Source organism: Lactuca virosa, chromosome 9 (assembly GCF_052849685.1).
Source record: "Lactuca virosa cultivar CGN04683 chromosome 9, Lactuca_virosa_CGN04683_v6, whole genome shotgun sequence".
NCBI lineage: Eukaryota > Viridiplantae > Streptophyta > Magnoliopsida > Asterales > Asteraceae > Lactuca > Lactuca virosa.
Genome location: NC_136434.1, coordinates 97,532,976 through 97,560,526, shown reverse-complemented (window position 1 = coordinate 97,560,526; position 27,551 = coordinate 97,532,976). Strand labels below are relative to the sequence as shown.

The window sequence follows — 27,551 nt, the reverse complement described above, 5'->3', positions numbered from 1 at the left end:
CATACCGACCATAATCACTCGACATATCACCAATCTGAATGATCATGCCCAAAAAAGGATTCCTCTGCTCAACTGACTTCCGAACATGTCATCACTATTCCTCCGCCCCCATAAGCATGGCAATGAACGAATCATAACCTTGCGTCGTAACTAATTTCCCATCCCGACCCAGGCGTGTAACCATTTAATAGATCAACTAAGGGTACTATTGTGAACCCCATGATTTGTAGTTTCCAGAACCAGTACCCCTTCACTGATAACCAAGCTCATAATAAACGACTCTTGCAAACAGAAACGTATCCACAAAAGAAGAAACCCAACAAGGAACTACTGATGCACAACCATGATTTTCTAACAAGTCAACATTTTACCAAACACATGCCTAGAACCTATCGGCCACTGGGCCACCAATAGCCTTTCCACAAGCTCAAAATACCCGAACTATGCCAATTAGCCTAGCGAACCAAGACTTAAGAGTCTCAACCACTTAACTGTCGGGTCCCACCCACACAAGTCGTACACATGCTGGTTCAAAATATGTCGTGACACCATCTAACCATTGGAATGATAAGCTCATGGTACAACACTGTTCTTGCCATCATTACTCCATGGGCCTGAAGACTCACGACCAACACCTCGGTGGACCTATAGGCACTCGACCATCATCCCACCGACCTGCGGGAACCGAGCCAACATCCCTTCCAACACTTGCCATCCACATCACGAAACATACAAGTCTACAACATGTAAACCATCCCGAAGTCTAGACTGATACTAGCTCAACCCCGGGACAGTCAGGAAATAAGAAAGATATTCGAACGCTTGTTCCTACTTGAAAGCAATATATCAGACAAGAACCATGCAATGAAACCAGACAAAGAGTTCTCAGGCTATTTACGACTCTACTTGAAGAGTGAGAAACCTTGCAAACTAATAACCCTTACCACACCCACTGAAATCTCATCAAATATCATCCCCGGGTCAAACTTACTAAAGTACACCAAATCTAAGACACAATTTTCAGATGTTGGTGATGATGTGACCATCTTTGACACGTTAAGCACTCCATATTAGGGCTGTAAACGAACAGAACGAAGGGCTTGTTCATGTTCGTTCATTTAAGTTAGCCGAACAAACGAATGAACACAAACGAATAAACGAACGAGTTTTATTATTTATGTTCGTTCGTTTATGTTCGTGAACATGTTAAAATGATTAAAATAAAAAAACGATTAATGACTTTGTATATTCAATTGATATACTCTCAAATGAGTCATATGCAGTGTTTTAAAAACCGGTTCGAACCGGCCGGTTGAACCGATCGAACCGGGAACCGGAGGTGAGGACGGTTTGATTTGGACCGGTTTTATAATGATTTCCTGACCGGATTGAACCGGCCGGTTTTAGTAAAAAACCGGTTCAACCGGCTGAATTGAACCGGAATGGATCGGGTTGAACCGGACATTCTTGGATTTTTGTGTTTGTTTTGAGCTTCTTCGTTTGATTTTGATTTCTATAATGATTGTTTTTATATGTTGCATTCTATTTACGTTTGTAATACTAAAAAGATGACAAGTTTTGTAATCAATGTATGCAGGACAATTAAAAACATATAAAAATATAAAACCGGTTTGACCATCCGGTTGAACCGAAAAACGTCACCCGACCGGTTCAATTAAAAACCGGTTTTTAAAACATTGGTCATATGAATGATCGGTCTTTATCAATACCATAAACTCGTGAACAGAAAGAATCGCGTCCGTACACTTTGAGTCTCTTTTGAAATTACAGACGTACAATCAAATAACCTTTCCACCTTCTGATAAGATTAAGCCACGAACCCACAAATTTCGACCATTCTAGTAAACTCCATTTCTAGAACAACAACACTAGTGATACAAATAAGATACCGACGTCTTTTTTCGCCAACAAATTTATCGAGTTAGCTTCATTTCTCTCTTTGGCTACTCGTGTTTTTTTTTGTCGTATTTTATCTGTCTTTTGTCTATGAGCTTTCTAATCTTGATATAACCCTAAAAGCTTTGTGGGTTTTCAGTAAAAAGTTCTCCGAAAAATGGGAGATAAAGCAAATGATGAGTACTTCTTGGAGTATAATGAAGATGACGAAGTTCAATACGACGATATCGAAAATAATGATAGTGACGATGGTAGCGATGACGATGCAAGTCGTAACTCTACGCGTTCTTCATCGCATTTCTCCTCTCGTCAATGGCCGCAGAGTTACAAGTTAGTTTCGCTTTCTATCGCCCTTGTCTTAAGCTAGCTAGTCTTGTCCACCGAGTATAGCAACGTACAGCCTTTACATCATGCAGTACAAGCTACTATAGCAGTGCTATGGATTTGTCATCTGTTGCTATGGAAACAGATCTGTTTCTCTGTGTTACTATTATTAATCTTGAAGAAGGCTAGAAATCTTGGTTTTCCACTTGATTTCTATTGAATCAGGGAAACAATCGTCCGATTTGTTTAGGCGTATAATGAAACCTGTCATAATTATCATATATTATCAGTTAAGATCTATTCTGGCAGAAGGTCCCATGGTGTCATGCTCTTATGATGTGGGTCAATCTTGATATTGTTCTATAAAATATGGCAAAAAGTTCGGAACTTTATATATAAGATGCTTTCTTGCTATGAACATATACACACACCTTGACTTTTGTGGTCAAAGGTATACCTTTTAAATTCAAAAGTTATATTGATTTTGTCAAAATTGTAATCTTTGTTATGAAGTTGCTTAATAATGCTGAGAAATGATACCGATTTTAGAGCTGAATAGTTTATTCGACTTTAAAGTCAACCTAGAAGTTTGTTCATCTTTTTTTAATTGGGAGGAGAGCACCTATTTAGCTACCCAATTAAAGTCCAATACGCAATTATAATGCTATTTTCTTGATTGCAGGCAGACAATTGATTCATATTCAATCACAGCAACACCAAATTTCGGACTCCTTAGATCTCCTTCTACCACTATATATTCATCATTATATGATATTGGTATCGAAAGTAACTTTGATGCTGAAGCAAAAGCTCGGTTGTTATCCGAATGTGAAAAACTTTATAGCAAAGAGGATCTTGAAAAGATCACAAGGAAGATATCAACATGGTCAGGAAAGGGTTCTTTACACGAGCAACTTGGAGAACTTCCCATTAGCCATGGATGCAGTGTTACTCAGACTGTATTCAATGGTGAGAATCTCCAAAATGAATCTTTACACATGATAAATACTAAAGAAAGTGTAATTATCATTATAATGACTATATATTTATTATAATATGGTGGAATAGCGGTGAATGTTATGGTTGGAGTTGGGCTTCTTTCTACACCATATACAATTGCACAAGCTGGTTGGGCAGGATTGGGAATGCTAGTTGTGTTTGGTGTTATATGTTGCTACACTGCTTCACTCATGAGGCATTGCTTTGAGAGTAAAGAAGGGATTCTTAGTTATCCGGATATTGGAGAAGCTGCATTTGGAAAATATGGGCGCCTCATCATATCTGTAAGTTGACGTGGCCCCACCTGCTACACATGACATGACAGAACAAGCTGTACTGTGTTTGACATGCATTAGACTGGTACTGAGACGCAGACCGATGTCAGCGGTTCAAAATTTTTAATTTTTCGTCCCACTCAGAAGGTGAATTGTCTGTGCAAAAGACGAAAATGCCCTTTTCATCATCATCATTGAAAATAATCCTAGAAAGTTTTGTCTAGTCCCGTGTAACAAATGTGACCTATATGATTTATAAAACTCCTTCTGATGCTTATGGGTTTGGTGCAGATCATCTTGTACACCGAGCTTTATGTAAGTGAAGCATTGGTTCAATGGCTTTGTAATGATTTCTTTCCCCCTTTCTGTTTCAACAGCTTTACATTTTGAACTTTTTCAGTCATATTGTGTGGAATTCATTATATTAGAAGGAGACAATCTTAATAGTCTGTTCCCTGGAGTGTCCTTAAATTTGGGTGGTTTTACTCTCGACTCCATGCACTTGTTTGCAATTGTCACTGCTGTCATTCTTATACCTACTGTCTTATTGAAGAATGTCCGAGTAATTTCATATCTATCAGGTATCTTATACAATATTATATATATCTGCTAGTTGAAAATGAAGCTATATGAATAAATGCCAATTTTTTGCAGCTACTGGGGTATTGGCTACAGTTGTGGTTATCTTTTGTGTGTTTTACCTGGGGACAGTGAATGTTGGGTTTCATGAAAGTGGGCCCGCAGTTAAGTGGAATGGTGTTCCGTTTGCTTTGGGCATTTATGTCTTTTGCTATTCTGGACATTCTGTGTTCCCAAATATATACCAGTCAATGTCTGATAAGACCAAGTTTAGCAAGGCCATGGTAATAGGGTATGGTACCAAACATTTACTTTTGTTTAATTATTAAATAAATATGAAAAAAGTAAAATGTTCCATGAGCTAATATCTTTATTTATTATTATTATTTTTTTATGTATCTCAGTTTTTCATTGAGTGGGGTTATGTATGGGGCTGTTGCAATAATGGGGTTTCTCATGTTTGGTGAAAGTACCTTGTCTCAAATAACATTGAACATGCCAGATAATGTGATTGTTTCAAAACTTGCTTTGTGGATAGTGGTAAGTGTCAATTTAAAATAAACAGTAAATAAATTACATTTTTGGTCCATAATTATAGTTTTTTTTTTTTTTTTTTTTTTTTTCTTTTCAAATTTGGTCCTTATTTGAGGTTCTTGTAACATTTTTGGTCTCTGTCCCAAATGAAATGACTAATTTTGGTCCAAAAAATATAGTCATTTTACTTTGAAAAGGAACCAAAAACCTCAAATAAGGACAAAATTGCAATTGAAAACTTTTTGGGACTAAAAATGAAATAATTTGCTATGTGTATTAATATATGTTTAACAAATTGCAGGTCATCAACCCATTCACCAAATATCCTTTTAATGATTATAACCAACTAGGAATAGAATTATAATCCTCCTTTTTAGTTTTTAATTTCTATATCGTTTTATTTCACTTGTTTCCTTGACATTATATACATATGCTTTGCTTATGAATCCATTGGCTAGTGCCATAGAAGAGCTGTTACCTGCAAGAGTCTCGAGTAGCACTTGGTGTTATGTTCTTCTCAGAACAGCACTAGTCCTCTCTACTGTCTGTGTTGCAGTTCTCATTCCTTTCTTTGGTAAGATGGAATCCGGGAAGGAACGGAATGGAATGGTTCATTCCGTTGGAATTAAAAAAAATGATGTTTGTGTTATGTGATGAACTGAATCTTGTATGTTTGAACTTTGACTGCAGGTGCTGTGATGGCATTGATGGGATCACTCCTATGTGTAATGGTGGTAAGTATCCACTTTACTTGACCCCTTTACATTCAAAACTAAATAATTCTTGCATGGCTATTAATGTAATTCTTGAATTCTTGTGAAAGTGAAAACTTTTAATTTGTATGCTTTTCAACACAGGCAATTGTAATGCCAGCTTTGTTGTTTCTGAAAATTCAAGGAAATAAGGCAACAACTACACAGGTAAGTTGCAGGTCAAAACCGTGACATGTGCTACTACACATGACATGACAGGACAAGACAGATAACCTTGTACTGTGTTTGATTGAGTCTGGGACTGAGACTGATGTCAATGAGACAGAAATTGCAATTTCTTGTCCCACTCAGAAAGGTAGAACAGTGTTGGGACATAGACATGTTCTTGATTTGTTGTTTGTGCAAAAGACGTAAATGCCCTTTCATCCTCATTATTAAAAATAGCACAAGAAAACTTGTTTTTTTTTTCCTGATGGAATTTTATATGACGCTTGTTTACACAGATTGCTTTGAGTATTTCCATTATTGTGGTGGGTATCATGAGTGCTCTCGTGGGGACTTATTCGTCATTATCTAGTATTGTTACGGAATATTGAGACCTGTTCTGGGCCCACAAAGATGTGATTTGTCATCGTTTTAAGGCAAGATAGTTGTAGGAAGTTATATTGGTGGCTACTGAGAGGTTATATTATATGATTATGATATCGAAAATAGCTCAATTTTATGACTTTTTTTTTGGTTCCATGTAACGAATGCAATCTTACTTGGTGTGTTACTTATGTTTCTATATAAAATTTGGTCATTATGAGTGGATACACGTCGTACATTTTGGTGATTGCTAATATGAATTTCTTAAAGTTTGATAAAATATTCAAGTTGGCAGAAGTCTTGTGCCAAAGCCCAAATATAGGAGAATATTATTTGTACTTTTGTATGCATGCAGCCACTTACATTTTTTAAGTACACAAATTCTTATTTGAAGTCCTCAAACTATTTGACAAGAATAAATTTCTCATAATATTTGGTAATTAATTACAACAAAAACAAGATGATTAGATGATTCCAACTCAAATTGATTAGTAATTGGGCATCGAGTAATTCTCGTGTGTGTTTTTTTTTCCTAACGAGAAGCTTATCATGAGTTGCATTTGAATTGTTTTCAAAGTTCATTCTCAAGCTTCTATTGCTTGTTATATTTTTATACACTGCTAAAATGCTATAATTTATACACTACTAACAATCTTTCGGGTTTTAATGTTCAAAAGTATCAAAAACACCGTAAACGACAACAAAAAACACAAAAAAAAAAAAACAAAAAAACATGAGAATCGTGAGAAAAACGAAAAAGTTAATTCAAACAAAACAATTTGTCAAATATGAAGTTTTTTACTGAAAAAAATATTAAGTGTTTTTTACGAAAAAAACCGTGTAAACTAGAAGATTAATGGAAAACTTGGTAAATAAGCCAAATAAAAAAATATAAGGATTTTTTTTAATAAAAAAAAGATTTATGTTTAAACTGAATAATAAATTGTGAAATGTAACGTCTTTATACGATTAACCATAGATATTATAATGTAAATGGTAGCGAAGATTTTGGTAGAAACACATCCATCAACTACAACATAGCAACAAAGAAAACTTTTTGAAAAGCAAATTCGTATGTACTAAACTTAATAACGTAGAATTTTTGTTTTATTTTATCCATTACTCGTTTTAGATCATATAGTACATAACTTTATTGGTATTATATGTGTCAATTTATATACTTGTATTTCTATTAGTTTGTATATTTTCTATTCATAATATACATGTACCTAATATATATAACTTTAGAATTTTACACTAACGAAGATCTATAGTACATGATTATACTATCTTTACAAATCAAAACTAAAATACGCAATTTAACAATCAAATGTCACTATTTAGCTGGGAGAATATTTATAGTACATAGTTTTTATTTTATGAAACGATAAAATCATATGATAAACTAATTTAAGATATGAATATAATAAATATAATAAAACCATAATATAAAATAATAATATGACGTGGCATTACTAGCTTCGGCAAACATTGCAAAAAGAATTGACCCTGATAAACAAACTAATTTTAGAATTTTTGATTTGTTGCGGGAGCTCGAACAAAATGGAATGGGTGGTGTAGCGATCTCCCGAATTTCAAGTACATTTTACCCTTCCATTTCCCCATTTACACACACTCGCCCAAGGTAAATCTGAGTGTTTCTTTCCAAAAGCCAGGTCCATTCTCTCTCGCTCACGATCACGATCACGATCACGATCAATCAACTTTCGCAATTCTTGATAGGTAAATCCTCTCGATTCTCGAATTATTATCATCTTTCTTCGTTGATTATACTCTCAAATGCGTTCGATTTCGGTTTCTGTTAACATCTTTTCGTTTTTGACTCTCTGCATGGCACTTATTTGAGATATAATTCGATGCGATTAACGACTGATCTGTTTATTTTGAGTTTGAAGACGATTTCTTTTCCTCATTTAAATCCCAGCATTCCGCTGTCATTTTTATCATCGTGATGCCTGTTTTGTTTGTTTCTTATAGTGATTTGACGTTATTATCTGCAAGCATTTGTTTCTGATTACATTAATCGGATATTGCATTATGGAAACGATTTGAGATCCGATTATTTTATCGTCGGTTGTTTTCATGTACTGCAGATCTATAACATCTTCTACATTTACGATCACAAATTCGCTTCTCAATGATATCATCTAATTGTTCCACATTTGAATGTTGTGTTTCCCTTCGTACCAATTTTCCCCAAATTATACGTACATGGCATACATTTGCTTACATATACAATTATACATCTATCTTTGTATACACACATACTTGTACATGCACATAAATACAACATATTCGTGTACGTATCTATGTATTAATTGATGTATTTTATGCATATTATCAACACACATACACATAAATTAGCGTTGCATTTTAGATTTTCTTAACTCTACATGGTGTGTGACAAACGTTTACTTTTTCAGAAAACCATAATCATTTTCTACACTTGATCTTGATATTTTCAAAAAAAATCTTTGCAAAACACTGTTTCGTTTTGTTAATCACAACTCTTTATACATTACAGATCATGTGAATAGAAAACAGAAATCGTAAATGTTACAATACGAGATCAAGTTGCTATGTTTGGCCGATTCTTGACAATGATGAATCGTTTTGTAAATTATCTTTGATGTATTCGTGTTGGATTTTCTATGTTCTTCCCAGATATCTTGTTGTCGACGAAAAATTTCGACATTTGACATCATAAAAAACTACTTTCCATGTCTTTTGATGATTCTTGGCCTGAATCTACATTTCATCTTTCCTATTATCGTACAGGCTTTGAGTTAAGATGGCAGATGGAGAGGATATTCAGCCACTTGTCTGCGACAATGGAACTGGAATGGTTAAGGTATCAGTTTGAATGTGGTATTGTAGTTTTGTAGCTAAAACTACTTTACTCTCATACTCTTTTGAGATCAATGGCTTCTTGTATGCTTATTTTGGGGACTGAATTCTTATTTCATAATCCCCCCCTCAAAATAAATGCAGCATTTTATCCTATATATGGTTTAATAACAATGTTGGCCATTCATAGAATATCTAAAGTATCACAAAAAATTACAAAACACAGGCCAACATGCTACAATGCTTTGTATTGGTTACTAATGGACATTTGGTCAAATCTAATTTTTCACAAATGGAAACGCTAAATGCAAGAAATAACAATGTAGTTTCATTTTTCCTCTTATATAATTCCAAAATTGTTCATATTAAGGCCTTGTAACGGGTAACTTGGTAATTTGAAATCTAATAACATGGCCCATGTTAATAAGTTTTTATTCCACGTCACCTTCCAAATAGGATGTCCATGTGGAATACCTACTGACAGTCCACATAGGATGGAATACTTGCACACATATTGTTTTTGCTTATATAATACACTTTGAGGCTTAAATTTTCTATCCAAATTGTTTTCCATTTATAAATTTTTTTCTTAAACTTCTTAGGCAAATAAGCCAACAATGGGCTGAGCTGACATGGCAGAAATAGTCCACATAATTGTGATTTGGTGTCTATGTCTGCAAAGTAAAAATTGGGTTTACTGGCTACCCTTTAATCCAATTATCTACTTATGTAACTGTATATATTTTTTAAAGTCCAATGCCTTAATTAGAATAAAGTTGAAAGTACACTGCTATATATAATAAACATATAAATGAAAGTAAGTTGGTGTTTCTTGCATGTAGCCCAAATAGAAATGTTGCTTTCATTCAAAAGTCAAAACATCCGAAAGGAAATTGTTAAGTTGATGTATATTTTTTGGAGTAGAAGTAGGTTGCTATTTGTGTGTGTTTACTCTTATTTAGGCTGGATTCGCTGGAGATGATGCACCAAGAGCTGTTTTCCCTAGCATTGTTGGACGCCCACGTCACACTGGAGTGATGGTTGGTATGGGACAAAAGGACGCATACGTAGGTGACGAGGCTCAATCGAAAAGGGGTATTTTAACTCTAAAATACCCAATCGAACACGGTATTGTCAACAACTGGGATGACATGGAGAAAATCTGGCATCACACTTTCTACAACGAACTCCGTGTGGCCCCCGAGGAACATCCGGTTCTTCTCACGGAAGCACCTCTCAACCCAAAAGCCAATCGTGAAAAAATGACCCAAATCATGTTTGAAACCTTCAATGCCCCTGCTATGTATGTTGCAATTCAGGCTGTCCTTTCACTTTATGCCAGTGGTCGTACCACAGGTAAGTAAGTTCCCTTAATTACATAATTACATAATTAATTGGTTACTGAGTGGGAGTGGTTGGTTTTGCAATTAATTTGTAGGTATTGTTCTGGATTCTGGAGATGGTGTGAGTCATACTGTGCCGATTTATGAAGGATATGCACTCCCGCATGCTATATTGCGTTTGGATCTTGCTGGGCGTGATCTGACGGATGCACTGATGAAGATTCTGACTGAGAGAGGTTATTCCTTCACCACTAGTGCTGAGAGAGAAATTGTGAGGGACATGAAAGAGAAGTTGGCGTATATTGCGCTTGATTTTGAGCAGGAACTGGAAACATCCAAGACTAGCTCTGCTGTGGAGAAGAGCTTTGAGCTGCCCGACGGGCAGGTGATTACCATTGGTGCTGAGCGTTTCAGGTGCCCGGAGGTTCTGTTCCAACCATCCATGATCGGAATGGAAGCTGCTGGGATCCATGAGACCACTTATAATTCTATCATGAAGTGTGATGTGGATATTAGGAAGGATTTGTATGGTAACATTGTTCTCAGTGGTGGAACCACTATGTTCCCTGGTATTGCTGATAGAATGAGCAAGGAAATTACTGCTTTAGCCCCCAGCAGCATGAAGATCAAAGTCGTCGCCCCACCTGAAAGGAAGTACAGTGTCTGGATTGGTGGCTCCATCTTGGCTTCTCTTAGCACCTTCCAGCAGGTAAATTTTTTACTCACACGTTGACTTTGACTTTGACATAAATAAATAATTTATAATAATTATCAATTGTGAATACAGATGTGGATTGCTAAGGCTGAATACGATGAGTCGGGCCCATCCATTGTGCACAGGAAATGTTTCTAAACATGAGGAGGAGGAGGATTGATGACACAGGAAAATAATAATAAAAGGTGGTACTACTGAATTGAGTACTCTGTCTGTTTAGTGAGAGGAAAATGCTGCTGTCCATTTCTTCTTACATATTGTTCTACAAATTTTTTTCAGTTTTTTGGTAGTTGAAATAGTAATACAATCTGCATTTACATTTACATTTGCATTTGCACTTGATTGTTGTTTTTGTTTCGATACTACTGTGTCTGTTTCTATAAATGAATTACTTACGTCCCTTAATTGGAAACCATTTATTAATTCCCTTGTACATGCATGTCTGACGATGATTTCTTTTATTATATGCAATTATAACACTTGAATATGACTACTCCTTTTAAACTAAACATTATCAGCATTTTACCAAGTACTAGGTAATTTGGGAAACAAGATGAATACCGATTCATCACATCCACAATATATGCATATTAGAAATTAGAAAGTCACAACTCACAACCATGCATGCTATTGGATGTTTATTACACATATTTATCTTTTTTTTTTTTTTTTGAACCGGCGGAAATATATTTTATTCATTACTTTACCCCAGCAGCAAGTGGCTAGCGAGGTGAAAATTGTTACATTGATTCAGATACAAATGAGAGGATTTTTATTCCACAAACTCCATTCTAACTTTGCCCTGTCACCACGATTGTTTTACCCATACAAAAGTTTGGGCCTTTATAGTAGAAACTATTCTCGCCGGTTGCCATTCATTTTTGTTGAAGATTCTATCATTTCTGGCCCTCCATAAACACCACAATGCACCGAACAAGATCGTGATTAATGTTTTTCTTTTTTTGGGACAATTCCCCCATTTGGAGGTGAAGTCAATCATGTTAGTGACCGTATGGAACCCTGTCACTTGAACGTTACACCAATTAAGAATCGAGTGTAATATACCTTTTGCTAGTGGACACGAGACCAGGATATGATCTCCTGTCTCTTCTGACTCTTGACAGACTCCACACAGGGACGAGGTCATTTCAATACCCCTATTCCGGAGAGCTCCAGACGAAGCTATCTTGTTTTGTTTAGCCCGCCATACGAAACCCAAGACTTTCAATGGATCCAAACGACATCACTACTGAAAAGTGAAAACCAAGTTTATTTATTAATATCTTAGGAAGTTACGACAAGTATACGTATGTATATAGCCGCTTTGAACACAACTATAAATGTTTGCGGTTTCAAAGTTTTGATAAGTAAAATAGCCAACGGCTTTGCCTAACTCCAAAGGACTCCATATTTACAAAACGACATAAAAATCATATTAATAAGATTTTTAAAAATTGATTAAATATTCATAATAACATGTACATAATCCATACTAATAAAACAACATTATGGGGAAGGGTAAGGGGGCATCATCATAAGCACTATCAATCAATAGTATAATGACAATCAAATATTATCTTCGATGACAGTTTTTTTCTAAATTTTTTTTACTGTTACAATAAATTTTTGAAAAGTTTTTTTTTTCTATACAACCAAACTTTTCTAAAAGGTCAATTCAAACACTTATTATTTAATTAATCCTATGTTGCATCAGGTGGTCTTAATTGGTATCGTGTTGTTGCTCTATAGTCATTTGCTCATCTTTGTTGTAGTCCCAGTCTTTGTTTTCTCTTGCATTTTACTAGTGGTGTTTTAAATAATTGTCTCCAGTTCCAAGGAAAAAAAATTATTATTCATTTGAATATATCATGTACAAGTTTTTTTTTCATGTTCAAAACTTCAGACATGTCCACCATCATCCGCCGCCATCAAGCTGCAGGCATCCGGCGACTCTTCTGTTGCATGTATATAAAACTTAAACCCACTAATACCTCAACAATGGCAGCTTCCGTCTTCTCCTTGTCTGAGAAATGCAATGTCTGCAATAACAGCACAGGAGGCCTGGCGTCAAAACGAGTCATCTCCACTCTCCTCTCCCGTGCCCACAACAAGGTGTTGTGCGCCATGGGTGAAAGCCACATGAATATACTCCTCAACGCTTCCTTCATCTTCTGCTTCCCACCATTGTTGCCCTTGCAATCCCTGAGCCTCCTGATCTTCACCTTAACCATCGCTCTCATATTTTTTGGCAACATTCGATACATCTCATCCCGCACATCATCTTTTATGGTTTTTCTCACCATGTTTTCCTCCGCCATCATGATGAGGTTGGCGTAAAGAATCTGAAGACGGGACCCGCCAACAGTATTGGGACCGGCGTCGTGGAATACCTGATCGGTTTTGGCTTCCTCAGTCGGAATCGACCTATCGGGGTTTGGGTTTATCCGAGTCAAGTTTTTTTTGGATTTGGATTTCACGAGTTTTGACCGAGGAGATTTTGGTTCATGATGATGAACAATCCAGAGTCTTGGCCGAGGAGATTTGTTGTCAGGCGTTCTGGGCTCGATAAACCAGATTTCAGATGGGATTTGTGCAGTAACGTGTTTTTGTCTGCCGGTGTATGCCGTTGGTAAATCAGACACGTATGGTCCAAACACCATGCAAATCCTGGCATAAATTATGCATACAACTCTTGACGTCAGCCTAACTACTTTTTCGAAAGGCAGGGTCCATAAATTCGGTTTTGTGTGATGAACATGTTGTTTCCAGGGCTGCGCATGCGGTATTCTCCATTCAATGGCCGGGAACTTCATCATGTTTTTGAACGGCACCGGAGAATTCATTTTCTTCTCCGGCGCTTCCAATCCCGGAGAACAATGCATCGAACCATACAAACCCAACGTCGCCGACAAGAATCTCTTCAACTTACGAATTTTCTTCTTTGTTTTACTTGTCCCATACTCAAATTTCCGTAAATCCGTCGTTCCTGATTTAATATCAGTGTAAACCCTATCGAAGGAACTCAACGTCAAATCCGAACATTTCCGGCCAAGCCTTGCAACTACGATTGCAGCTTTGTCAAGATCTTCGATCTTTTCCGCACACGCCAGGTTTAGGAGATACCCTTCGTCATCAGAATTGAGATAAACAACGCCTTTAGATTTAAAGATTTCTTTCCTGAGGTTCAAGATTTCAGGATCGGATAGAGATCTGTAGAGTGAAAGAAGGCGGGATACGGTCTTGGCAGCCTCGAATACGAGGATTCCAAGGGGGATATTTGCGGGTTGTTCGTTGGGTGATCTTTTGACGCCGCCATTGTTGCCGTTGAGACAAGCAATGGAAGCGAAAGCCACCATGATTGGAGGGTGTTTGTGAAGATGTTACATACGTTTTGTTTTTGTTTTGGTGATGATGAAGAAAATGCGGGAGAAGGGGTAGATCATGAGGGTGGGGTCGGGGTTGGGGATTTGGGGTTATGTTCATGATTATGGTTTCCGATAGTTGGAAACGTTGTTGCCTAAAACTGGATATGGATTGTGGGCAGGGTGTGGTCATCTTAGGGGCTGTTAATCCAAGAAGACACAAAAGTCGTTAAAGCCGTTGGTGTATATTTATACTACAAAAAAAAGAGACCCTAGAGTATATTCCAATACACATGTTTAGTCACTTTACTTCCAAAGTTCCAATATTGGTATATATTTATAGTTTTATACTACAAAAAAAAAAAATCCAAATTCAACGTGTCTTTAATAAAGATACAATATTTTATATCTTGGATTTCCTTAAAGAAATACATGGATTTTTACTAAGAATAGTGGCGAGTCTAGAATAGAAAACCACGTGGTTCCCGAACGGAGTTCAATCATGTTGATTCAAAAAGAAAATTAGGTTCAATCATGTCGGTTCAACCAGAAAATAACTAGTTTAACATATATAAAAATTGGTGTTGAAAGGACCAAGCCCAAATCGGTCTTTCTTTTATTTTATTTTTTTAACTAAAACAAACTTATACTTGGAGTAAATAAGTCAAAAACATGCCTAAACAAGTTTTTGGTGTGGAAATGTAAAAGAGAAAACAATTTATTCATAAAGAAAACATGTTCACTACTTTGTTCTTGGAGTCGACTTGAGATTTTTTCATGCCACTGAATATGATATTTCTTATATCGTGTATAGTTTATATATTTTTTTCTTCCTTTTTTTTACCAAACACATTTAGGTAGGTCATACAAAATATTTAAGGTAGGTCCTAAATATATTTTATATATAACTTATTGTAAAAAAAATTAAATTTAGGTCTAGGCACACTATAGCCTCGCCACTGACTAAGAACATCCACACAGTTGCAATATCTAACTCCTTGCAAATGGTGGGCCATTTAGCATATTCATTATTTTTAAGAAGAGAAAGTAATGACACAATATTTGATTGGTTTTTAAACATTGATAAAAGATGAAGTTAGTGGTTGATGGACCCACAAATCATGTTGCACGCCTTTCACAGTTTGCAAGAAGTGAGCTTACGTGGAACATTAATATATCTATGTGGCAAGTTGAAAGCCATGTGCACGAACAGATGTAAATGGTCTAAGAGTTAACGTATGCACATCATATTTCTTACTCAATGACATTGAAATCTCTCTATAAAGTTTTAGACATCCATAATATATTTTGAAATCTAGATTTATTGGAATGACATGTCACCAATCTATTTTTCATATAATTTTATAATTTATTTTCATATAACACAATAAACTCTATAAAGTTTCAATGAAACATATTTAAATAAAAAAAGTCATTTATTTGTTAATCATTTGATATTAAAAAAGTTTACTTTCCTATTGAACAATTTAATGAGCATTGTGTAACATCCCGAGTTCAGGTATACCATGTAACCCTTGATCTTTTGAGCACTTGTCCATTTTAGCCCTTTATTGAGAAAATGCAGTGAATGAGTACGCGAGGTGTACGTGAGTGTACGCTCAGCATACTCATATGCGTGCATTTGACGCGGAAGCCACCTAGTACGTTGGGCGTACTAGGCCCAAAGTGAAAACCCTAATTTAGGGTGAGACCCCTATTTAAAGGATATGATGGCCTCATTTATGGCCACCATTCTCAGACAACAACCCTCCTAAACCCTAATTTTCGTTCTTAGAGCTTGTGAGTGCATTTGAGAGCCTTGAGAGTATTCTTGTGTTTCTTTGGAGCGAACAAGGAGCCTTGAAGAAGAAGGAGTGGGATTCCAGGCCTTGGATCTGAGCTTATCTGAGTGTGGATGTAACATCCCAAAAATACAACCCAAAAATTTTCGTTTGAAAACTTTACTAAATCATCATATAAAATATTAAAAGATAAATCTATGGATCATGTGTCTCAAAATGTCATAATAAGTTTATCAAATCAACTGATGTCAAAACATATCAAAGTATCTGAATAAAACTCCCAGGATAAACTGAAGTTGTGGTGTGTGCCATGCCATCATCCCGAGCTCTTCCCCTTACTAGCGGAAGTACCTGAAACCAAAAACTGAAACTGTAAGCACAAAGCTTAGTGAGCTCCCCCAAACTACCACATACCATACAATAACATATAAAACAACTACTGGGCCTTGCCCACTGCATCGGACTGAAGTCCGGAAACTGCATCGGACTGAAGTCCGGAAACTGCATCGGACTGAAGTCCGGAAACTGCATCGGACTGAAGTCCAGAACTAACCAGGGCATCGCCCTCTGCATCAGACCGAAGTCCGGAAATTGCATCGGACCGAAGTCCGGAACTAACCAGGGCCTTGCCCTCTGCATCGGACCGAAGTCCGAAAACTGCATCGGACCGAAGTCCGGAACTAACCAGGGCCTTGCCCTCTGCATCAGACCGAAGTCCAGAAACTGCATCAGACCGAAGTCCGGAAACTGACTGAACATAGCATAGCATAATCATAACTACTAGCATAAACACATATACTGCATACTGCATCGGACCGAAGTCCGGAACACATAACACAAAGACATGCTTGAATCACAGAGACATCAAGCACACTGAACTACTACATCGGACCGAAGTCCGGAACTACTGCTAACTAAACGGGCCGACATTGTGGCCGTAGACCCGTTCCTACTGGAAGGAAACTCACCTCGTAACGCTGGCTGCCGAGATGCTAAATCTGAAACTGCCTGACTGCTGCTCCGGAACTCCCCGGCTACAAATCCCATAAACACTAAATCAAATACTGATTACTAATCTCAGGGTAAAATAACTATTTACCCCTGGTCAAGTCAACTTCCTGGTCAAAGTCAACTTCCAGTTGACCGGACTTGCCGAGTTGGGCCGCCAACTCGCCGAGTCCCTATCATCCATTCTAGTCCTCTACTCGCTTCTACTCGTCGAGTTTGGCAAGGACTCGACGAGTTCTTCTTTGATACTAACATCGAGTCTAACTTCATCCGACTCGCCGAGTTGTATGAACAACTCGTCGAGTTCTCCTTCATCATATGAACACGTCCAGTCTGTGGCTCGCCGAGTCGTATGAACAACTGTTCGAGTCTGAAGAACAACTCGTCGAGTTGAAGAACAACTCGCCGAGTCCCAAGCATGCTATTACTATACAGTCGATTCTAATCGATTTCAGTGCTTCCAAATCATAGATCTGAGCTTCTAGGACTGGTTTTACATGTAAAGTTTCCAACTTTACGTGCATGCACAAGAGTATAAGGCTAAAATACCCAAAATCATCAAATACTAAGCACTTAGGGTTTGGAACAAGGCCATGATTGCATAAAGGTGGCTATAATGAGCTCCTAGAGTTCAATAACGTCCAGATCTAAGGTTTCCATCCAAAGGAGAGTCCATATCTCAAGTTTTGAATCATATAAGGCTCCAAAAGAGACATAACAAGCATAAAAGAGGGTTTAATGGAGGAATACACAAGGTAATAACTTTATTACCTGAATGAGAAACAGATGGAAGCTAACTCTTGGATCTCCTTTCTCTTCTATGGACCTTCTTTCCTTCCTTCTCTTACAAAGCTTCCAAACTAGCACAAACACACTCAAGCTCAACAATGGGGGCTAGGGTTTACAGGGGAAATACTCTAAAGGTGCTGGAGGCTGGGGTGGGAGGCTATAATGACGTTTAAATAGGGTACAAACCCTTGAAATTAGGGCTTCATCCAGACAGGCATACTCGCCGAGTCCGAGGATATGGACTCGTCGAGTTGCCAACTTAACCCGCGTGCAAATCCCGTCTCTACTCGACGAGTCGGGCTACAGACTCGTCGAGTACCCCTTTAAGAAATGAAAATTACTTTAATTAAATCACATAACAGAAATGGGGCGTTACAGTGGAGCTTCATTTTGAGGTATAAAACTCAAAGCTTTCTCACTCTTTTGATTTGTGCATCATAGTAGAGTATTTTAGGGTTTTGTCCCAAAAGTTGGAGACTTTATGAGATATTGTACTCCAGAGACTATGATAAACCCCATTTGAGTGTATTCAGTGGTGTAGTGTCATAAAAATCCAATCTTGGACGTTGGAATCAAGCCATGCATGAGATATGGGCTTTTTGGCATAAGAGAGTGAGTTTTTTATGTGCTTGTGACCATTCCAGCCATGCAAAGGCTTAAAGTCACTGACTTTATGGAGTAAGAGCTGTTAGGGAGTCCAGATTTGTGATTTGAGCCAAGGTCTTAACTGATTAAGACCAAATGAGTGAGAAGAGTGAAAATGGGGCATACGCTGGGCGTAATCCCAGTACGCGCAACATAGGGGTCGCGCATCCCTGATGCTTGCATGGCAGCTGAGTACGCCCAACGTAGAGAGCTGGTACGCGCAGCGTACTTTCTGTCGTTGACTTTTGGTTGACTTTTAGGGTTTGGTCAATTTGTGGACTATTAAGGCCATTGAGGAGTAAAATGGTCTTTTACCCTTCTGTGAGTTTGTAGAAGGGTTAGTTTGGCTTATTGAGAGAGAGTCGTGATTAATTAGGGATGATTGTCGTATGTGTTAAGCGGAGGCTAGACCGGTGATTTGAGTTCGAGATTAGCCGATTTCTTGCGAGGTGAGTCTTCTCACTATACTTACTATGAGTGGTACCTTCGTGTGATTGAGATGTTTATTGTGCTTGCCTGTGTATCTTAATATTCTGCATTACGTCTTTGTGATTTATGCTGAGTATTGTTATTATGAGCTTACTGAGTTGGGACCGGAGGGTCCCACTAAGACACATTAACCGGTGGATCTTATTGAGTTATAGCCTAGAGTGGCTAATGAGCTGTGTGTGGTATTTTGGGGAACTCACTAAGCTTCGTGCTTACCGTGTTATGTGTATGTGTTTCAGGTACTTCTCAGGATCACGGGAAGGCGCCGACTTGATTGTACACACATTAGAGATTTAGTTATGACTGAGAGGATCTTGGAGTTTTGATATATACACTTTTTGGATATGAGATTTGATGATTTGACATCGTGACATTTTGTGATTCTATTATTGAGACAAATGTGTTTTATTTTTAATTGAAAATTTTTGTTTGAAAATTTATGTTGTTGCACATTGAACTTCATATCTATTCGACGCTAACATGTCATTTTAATATAATTTAGTTTAATCAATTGAATATCAACTCATCATTCCACCTCTTTTAATTATTTCATTAGGCTATGTATGCATTATGGATGCTTTAAGATCAGTTGTTGGTAGCGCTTGAGGACGACTTTTACCGGTAATAATGTATGTTTTCTCTAAAGGGTGGAGAGATAAGAATGCTGAAGTGTTCACAACACCATTTTTTTAGTGATATTAAAAATACATATGATGGGGATGTTGTGGTTTTCCTTCGCTATCTTTTATATGCAAGTCAACTTTTTAGAAACAGTAATGCATTGAAAGAACTGATAAGAAGCTAGCCAAGAAGAAATAGACATTACAACTAAAAAATACAACAGAAACAACAAAAAAACTAATTGGTATACCTTATACTATATGCACCTTGAGTACATTCCATTAAAAGAGTTTGGGACAATAGACAAAACAATAAGATCATTCTTACTCAAGTTATTGTATATGGACCGGTTGGTAAGGCGAGCAAGTGCTGTGTGTACTGCCTTAGATCACATTTGAAGTAACTATTTACTTGTTGAATTAGTTATTATATCACATACATACGAGGTCAAATATTACACTTATATAGATATAGAGAGTATTATCAGGCTTGACTTAGTTTTAGATTTTTTTAAAATACGATCTTTGAGACTTTGTTAGCTTAGCTTTTCTATGAGGTCTATGCCAACTCCCCATATTTCAAGAACCTATATGAATTCTATTGTAACGTCCAATTTTCACGGCCAAAATTTTCATTTTTATTTAAGTAAAACTCCTAAATTATAAAACCATTTTTAAGAAAACCATTTATTCTCAATTACAATTTATGAAAATCAGAGTATTATAATGAACGCGAAATCCTCAATGCTGCTGATGAGTGTGTACAGTCTCACCTTCGCCTTCCCATAATCACCGATAATACCTGAAACCATAAACAACTGGGTAAGCATAAAGCTTAGTGAGTTTCCCCCAAAATACCCCATACGATAAACATATAAGCACACATCGGGTCCACTTAGCCATCGGACTGGAATACCCAGGGTTTGTTGGCCTACCGCCTCAACCCAACCGCTCTTCCAGAGCCTCCGTGCCTACGACTTATAGTCGGCCCGCACCGGGTATCTTGGCCTACAACACAAAGCAGAACCGCCTCAACCCAAACCAAACACAACATGTCGACATGTAAACAATCAAAGGTCAAGTAAGCACGTAATACATGCAAACATCAATCATACAACTCGCTACTGCATACTAGTCCTCTCACAACATACAATCTTGCTGCCAACTAAACACCATGAAATGCGTAACCATAAGTAACCAGAGGTGAGATAGCCACCCGAATAGATGATCCTACTCTAGAGCCTCAACCAAACAAGGAACAGGAAAGAAAGCTTAGATTCAAGAGTTCTCAAGCTATCCTACATGACTACCGACAGTCCCTAGGGCACTCCAATAGATGATAACCAATAAGTACAGATAACATACAGTTCTACAAATTATTACACAAAGCAACAAACTCGATACCAGGATACAGATCTAACATATCACTATAGCATAACAACATACTCGATACCAGGATAGAGATCTAACAGATCACTACAACATAACAACATACTAAATATCAACAATCCAAGGAATGCATGACCGTATATACTAAGAGGTGAGATAGTCACCCGAACAGGTGATCCTACTCTAGAACCACAACCAAAAAAGGAACCGGTAAGAGAGCTTAGATCAGAGTCCTCAGTCTATCCTACATGACTATATACAATCCCTAAGGCACCCCTCTACTAATAGATAACCAAACTAGTGGGCCGACATTGGTGCCTTCGACCCACGGGTACAGTGAGGCGGAACTCACCTCGATATGCGTGTAGTTAACCACCATAGTAACGAAGAACTCTACCAGCTTCAACTCAATTCCAATCACCTACAATAAGATACCTGAGTCAATACCCTATCACAGGTCATAGTTGTTGGAATAGTGTCCAAGGTCATTAACTATTGGTCATATTTCTAATAATAGCAGGGTCCTTTTGGGTTGCCCTCAAGACCCAAATTGAGTAGAATAAATAAAGGAGAAATTGGTTTATTAATTATTATGGTTAATAATTAATTAGAAACTAATTGGAAATATATTTTGGGAATTAATTAACAGTTTAATTAATTAAAGGGTTGAATGTTCATTAATCGATAGTTGGTTAATCAGGAATGTTCCAGAACCTTATGGAATTAGGGTTGGATGAAAATCACTCCATCCCACATGGGAAAGGAGTGAAATTTCGTGGTTATGCCTCCATCCCACATGGGAAGGAGTACAAAACCCTAGGAGGCATCCAAGGCTATAAATAGGGCCTTAGGGATTCCATTCCTCCTTGCACCTTGGCTTGAGTATTCGCCAACCCTTCTTCCTCCCCCTCTTAGGGATGATTTCTAACCCCTTTGGGTTTGTGAAATTGACCCTTCTCCTAGTTATTTTATTCCACTCTTTGGTGTCATTGGGTGTGATACCATTAGAGGGATTATGGTTTGGGTCCTTTCATCCAAGCAACTTCATGGAGGTTCAAGATCTCAACCATGGAGATCAAGGGTTACATAAGAGGTATGTTTTCTTACTTATGTTTTATGTTTTCTAGGGTTGATGTAATTAGAATGAAGCCATAGATCCATAGGATGCATGTACACTTAGGTATATCGTTGTTTCGATTTTTCCGCTGCCTAGTTTTAGAGTGTATTTGATGCGTAGAAAAACCAACAGTGGTATCAGAGCCATTGGTTCATGGTTACTTTCACCCTAGATCCATGTTTTCTGTAAAAACTTGTTTGAAATTGAATGACAGAAGATTAATTGAAAAATTCATAATGGTTAAAACCCTAGTCGCAGCTCACGACGTGAGAGCTATGAGCTCACGACGTGAGCTCAGCTGGATTAGGGTTTTCGGATTTTTTGCCATTTTTCAAATATGAAGGCTTATTAAATATGGATAAATACCCAATTTAAATTGTTTAAATCTGGAAAATAATAGATAAATATTATTTAAATGTGTTTATTTAAATTTGAATATTTATTTGATGATTAATATATATTATTTAAATGTGTTTATTTAAATTTGAATATTTATTTGATGATTAATATATATTATTTAAATGTGTTTATTTAAATTTGAATATTTATGGATAAATATTATTTAATCTTATTTTAAATTTGAATATTTATTATTTAAATAGTGATTTCAAATATTTAATATTATTTATAAAAGAGATTTATAAATTTGAATATTACCCCCTTATGATTTATTAATTGTTACATTGCGTCCTCGCAATTAATTAGAATTAATAATAGACAACTAAATTTAAACAGTTTTAAATTTACCCCTTATATTTATATATATTAGAATTGTGTTTGTTATATGTATAAGAAAGTTACAACATGCGCCCTCGCGGGTTTAAATGTTGACATTGTCTGTCTTACATCGACTAGGCTCACCCGTTCTAATGTAGGGGTTTAAGGAGGTCTCTTTGATTCCTAATGAGGTCGGTTTTTAATATGCTTCGCGCTTACCACCCTCACCGCCCAATTGTATTTTGTGAATGGAGTTACCGAAAGGGTTTGATAGTGATAATGGTCAATCTAAAAGTATTTTAAATACAAGTATAAAACAAAATCCCGTTTTATTAATAGAATGTGAGTTTATATTATCCATGAAAATTGCACATTCTCTTTATATTCTGTTGGTGGAGCTCGTGTGGTTAACCGGCACATCAATCTAGGGTATAGTTGAGAATGATATGGAACTCGCGAATCTTAAGCGTAACTTGAGCTGGGGGCCATGCGATTTTGCAAGGTTCATTCTCAATCTATTTAATGTGAATCTTATGTTATCCATAAAAGTTGCACATTCTCTTTATAACTTGTTGATGGAGCTCGCGTGGTTAACCGGCACGTCAATTGGAGAGTATAAGTAGAGAATGATGTGGAACTCGCGAATCTCAAGCGTAACTTGAGCCAGGGACCATGCGGTTTTGTATGGTCGATTCACCATCTGTTCAATGATCCGCGGCGACCCCGTCATTGAATTTGAGATGAACATAATTCGAGATTAACATGCCATTGATAGTCAATGAATCTCAAAGATCTAGGAATTTCGTGATGATCGAAATTGGCAAAGGGCTTTGCCTACCTAAATAACTTTATGGTGTGTTTACGGCATCCCTTTACACATCATGGAGCCAAATATGGATCCTAGCCTTTTAAAATAATTTTATTTAGGGTGATTATTTTCTAAGGATAAGTAAAACAAACTATAATGGAATTTGTTATTGAATGATGTCTATAACCTTATCCACTAAAATCTACTGCTATAAAACCTTTGAAAGGATTAGCTATGAGGATGATCAATCTTGTCAAATTCGTAGTTTGGGAGTAGTTCTCATAAACGAAAGGAAAGATCATGCCTTTGTTAAAGCTATTCCTTGGTTACTTCAAACATTGCATTCTAAAGTGTTAGAAAGAGCAATTGTCAAATGTACGTTGTAAAATGACATATTGAAGTAAAATGGAATTTCCTTGAGTTAGGAGTTGACTAGGATTAATCGACTAGCTGACATGTACATATAATCAATTCATTCTGAATTTGATATGAACAACTTGGAATGTCCATTAAGGAGTTGTGTAGCATGTTGAGGTTTCCTTTTGGAACTAGCATGGCCAATCATAGAAACTCATACTTCAAAACACTCCCATATTTTACTATCATGAATAGAAGTGTCAAGAAGAAGAAAGCCAATTTCCCATGGGTTAAAAGGCGATTAGTTTTGGTATACCTAATCTAGGCCCAAATACCTAGGACAAAGGAAGGCTTAGTTTGAGACATGTTCTGATAGCAATTCGCTTCCATAACAATAAAAGGACTAAGAAAGAAAACCTTGCCCAAATGTATATTTGAGGTGAAAGAACTGGAACATGACGAAGTTAAATTTGATTGTGGATCACGAGCCCTTGCTACTTTCCATAGGATCAAAAGATAACTAGTTCTCCCATGTTTGGTGTTCAATCAAATATATGGATTTATAATGCCATCAAAACATTACTTCTAAACCTTGAGTGTGTTGCTAAGGATTAGTGCTGACAGTTGCAAGAATGTGCAGTCACTAAAATGAAGTAAGAAAACTAAAACATGGAGAAGATAATTTGATCGTGAATGCCAAGCCCTTGCTATATTTATAGGATCAAAAGACAACTCTTATCAAAATGTTTAGTCTATGGTATTATAATTGAAATTTTTTATACTACGATTCATGAGATAGTTCTGACTTATTTAAATGTGGAGCATTCTAACATGTTAAAAGAAAGTCATGAAATCTATGAAGCTAGTATAGTAGCAATCGTTCAAAAATGATTCGAACATTTAAACAAGGTGTATTATTGTGAATATTTGTTGATGTTAGTTCAACTAATGGATCGTTCAGAATGACCACAATATGTACTGATTCAAATACATCCAAAGTTTTGGGTGAAATGTATTTGTGGAATCATAGTCTTGGATACATAAACGAGAAATGCATTACCAAGTATCCAGTTGGATCGGATTTTGGATATCATTTGGCCTTGAGTCTTATGATAAATGCAAATCTTATTTATCAAGATAGATGATGAATGCATCATTAGGTGATGTGAGTATCTGTTGGAATTAGTTCACTCTAATAGACCGTTCAGATTAACCACGATACATGGTGAGACCAACTTCGTATGAATGTGAGTCTGGAACCTTTCAGGTGTTCAGAGCTCTCATAAAGAGAAGTTGAGAAACAATTGGGCAATAGGATGAGACACTCATAGTGAGAATCTCAGTCCAAACTTTATCGATCATCTAAGTGATTGTGAAATAGTTTTCCGATCTGTCTCCACCCAAAACACTGTCACATGAAGTGTTAGTTGGATAGAGAAACAAAACATTCATTGATTTTCTACTAGATGGGTCGAATTATGCATACTAACAGTTCATGGATTGTACCATGAATAGTGTTACGAGAAGTCCTTTGGTCTTGTACCAACTAAGTAGGTTCATGAAACACTCTATGATATGTGAAGTGGGATTCTATCCTCACTTCCATATATGTAAGTCTACGATTATGAGGCTTACGGTCGTCGTTGAAGCGCTCGACAATCTGGGACATTGAAAAGAGATGTGTTATCTCGTTGGAGAACCCATCAAGCATTTTGTATAATTGTTTAATAATCCTTATGAGAACAAAGTGTATGTTGCTCGAAGGGCAGTCTTCCGAGAGAGGGAGCTGATTTCCAAAAGGGCTAGTGGGAGCCACATTGATCTTGATAAGATTCGAGATCCAACCAACGAAGAGCCTAAAGTTGGACATAGCATTCAATTTGGAATTGAAAGAGCTATTAAGGAAACTGACATATTTCCATTTTTCCATATAGATCTGATAGAAGACGTCATGAACCTAGTTATATAAGAGTTTATATTGCTAAGGTATTTGAGTCACTGGTATGGAGTAATTAGAGTGTACCAACTATCGGAGGCTATGGTAGGCCCTAAAGGCTACAACATGGAAGGAAGACTTGGAAAGCGAGATTCAATCCATGTATGTTGTAATTTGGTAGATCAAGCACTTGACCTTAACCCTTAGGTGCAAGTGGATCTTCAAGAAGAGACAAGTATGGAGAGGAAAAAACACATAATCAAACCAAGATAGGTTTTGAAGGATGTGTAAGCTTAACAAGTTCATTTATGGACCAAAATAAGCATCTCGCAAGATGGATCATTATTTCAATGAGAAAGTTCAAAGTGTATGAATTTCGAGAAATAAATATGAGCCATACATATGTCAAAGATAGTGGGAGTAATGGGATTCTTTGTTTCAAGGAGAATGTTCAAGGAGTTTGAATTTCAAGAAACATAGATAAGCCATATATATGTCAGTGCTAGTAGGAGCACTGTAGTCATCCTTGTATTGTACATAGATAATGTACGATTCATAGGAAATTATATTCTAACTTAGCAAGTGTAAAAGCTTGGCTTGGTATGAGAATTGTTTCGATATGATATACATGGGAGATACAGAACACGTACATATATCAAGGTGATTCATTGGATTAAGCCAAAGCACGTGGAATGTTGAGGAAACTCAACATGCAGAACTTGGAAAGGTTCGTGCATAATATGGCATAACATTGAGCGATGCTAATGTCCTAAGTTCTACTAGAGGTTATGAGTCGTGTCCCACATCCTTTTCTATGGGTTCGATCATATATGCCATGACATGTACCAGATCTGATGACTCGTAAGTCTTGAGCATGACAAGTTAGATTAGATCAATTTGGCAAGAATCAATGAATCAAGATCAAGAACATTCTTAAGTGTCCTTGGAGGACAGAAGAGATGATCTTGATAGTATGGAAGAGATCATTGTAAGAGTTACATTGATGCTAAGTTCCACACTAATAAAGGCAATTCCATTTGCAGTCGGAATTCGTGCTTTTACTGAATGGTGGTATATTAGCTTGAAAGAGTACAGGGTAATACACCATAGTGGATTTAACATACTTAGAGTATATTGCAGTTGTGTAAATTGCAAAGAAGACTATGTTACTAAAAGAGATTCATTAGTGACATTTTTGTTGAGATTCAATCATTGATGGTCCTTATGAAGTTTCTTGTGACCTTGGGTGAACTTACCTCGAGTATGGATCCCAAGTCACACAAGCTCACATGAAACATACTCAGTAAGTACCAACACATTTGATAGCGAGTCAGATGTAAAGACATCATAGTCAATATGTCATATCGAAAGATAATCTTGTCGATCCATTCCATAAGCCGATGTCATTGACCAAGTCTGACAGTCAGACAAAGTCGAGAGGCATTAGATTTGCAAATGAATTGGCTTAAGCACTCTTAGTTTGGTTTGTTTTAAAACCCGAGAACCTTAAGCGGTATAAGTTTTAATTTGATTTGGCGATTATTAAGTGGTGATCTCAATATATGGACTTCGGTCATTTCAATTAGCTTATCACTGCGTTCTCACTTTTGCATGTTTGGAACCCACTTCCCGAGTATTAATTTACTCAAACGTCCAC

At 36.9% G+C, this 27,551-nt stretch overlaps 3 protein-coding genes across 4 annotated transcripts; 2 read left to right on the top strand and 1 right to left on the bottom strand.

Moving 5' to 3' along the window:
- The first annotated feature begins 1,809 nt into the window (after nt 1–1,809).
- On the top strand, nt 1,810–6,156 carry LOC145137592 (amino acid transporter AVT1A-like). 2 transcript variants are annotated; one of them, XM_079071721.1, is made up of 13 exons: nt 1,810–1,941; nt 2,057–2,247; nt 2,924–3,210; nt 3,310–3,524; nt 3,807–3,830; nt 3,916–4,096; nt 4,170–4,386; nt 4,499–4,634; nt 4,930–4,953; nt 5,061–5,202; nt 5,319–5,362; nt 5,486–5,548; nt 5,845–6,156. In XM_079071721.1, exons 2-13 carry the CDS (start codon nt 2,075–2,077, stop codon nt 5,935–5,937), a joined length of 1,599 nt encoding a protein of 532 aa, XP_078927847.1. In that variant the 5' UTR covers nt 1,810–1,941; nt 2,057–2,074; the 3' UTR covers nt 5,938–6,156. The 2 variants fall into 2 exon arrangements, with proteins under 2 accessions (XP_078927847.1, XP_078927846.1); XM_079071720.1 differs by lacking the exon at nt 1,810–1,941 and having other exon boundaries at nt 1,948–2,247.
- A 1,334-nt stretch (nt 6,157–7,490) lies between these two features.
- On the top strand, nt 7,491–11,270 carry LOC145137863 (actin-like). The gene is made up of 5 exons (XM_079072004.1): nt 7,491–7,672; nt 8,729–8,801; nt 9,760–10,153; nt 10,236–10,849; nt 10,928–11,270. The coding sequence occupies exons 2-5, from the start codon at nt 8,742–8,744 to the stop codon at nt 10,991–10,993; spliced, it is 1,134 nt and encodes a 377-aa protein (XP_078928130.1). The 5' UTR covers nt 7,491–7,672; nt 8,729–8,741; the 3' UTR covers nt 10,994–11,270.
- A 1,306-nt stretch (nt 11,271–12,576) lies between these two features.
- LOC145140727 (protein PSK SIMULATOR 1-like) lies at nt 12,577–14,314 on the bottom strand. The gene has a single exon (XM_079074131.1). It carries the CDS (start codon nt 14,209–14,211, stop codon nt 12,784–12,786), a length of 1,428 nt encoding a protein of 475 aa, XP_078930257.1. The 5' UTR covers nt 14,212–14,314; the 3' UTR covers nt 12,577–12,783.
- Between the last annotated feature and the right edge of the window lie 13,237 nt (nt 14,315–27,551).

Excerpts from the sequence above, each read along its gene's own strand:
- LOC145140727 (XM_079074131.1), bottom strand. The coding sequence starts at position 14,211 with ATGGTGGCTTTCGCTTCCATTGCTTGTCTCAACGGCAACAATGGCGGC.
- LOC145137592 (XM_079071721.1), top strand. The coding sequence starts at position 2,075 with ATGGGAGATAAAGCAAATGATGAGTACTTCTTGGAGTATAATGAAGAT. Across the intron at positions 3,831-3,915 it reads TCTTGTACACCGAGCTTTAT|TCATATTGTGTGGAATTCAT; the intron begins GTAAGTGAAGCA and ends GAACTTTTTCAG. Across the intron at positions 4,387-4,498 it reads AGCAAGGCCATGGTAATAGG|TTTTTCATTGAGTGGGGTTA; the intron begins GTATGGTACCAA and ends TATGTATCTCAG.
- LOC145137863 (XM_079072004.1), top strand. The coding sequence starts at position 8,742 with ATGGCAGATGGAGAGGATATTCAGCCACTTGTCTGCGACAATGGAACT. Across the intron at positions 8,802-9,759 it reads ATGGAACTGGAATGGTTAAG|GCTGGATTCGCTGGAGATGA; the intron begins GTATCAGTTTGA and ends ACTCTTATTTAG. Across the intron at positions 10,850-10,927 it reads CTCTTAGCACCTTCCAGCAG|ATGTGGATTGCTAAGGCTGA; the intron begins GTAAATTTTTTA and ends TTGTGAATACAG.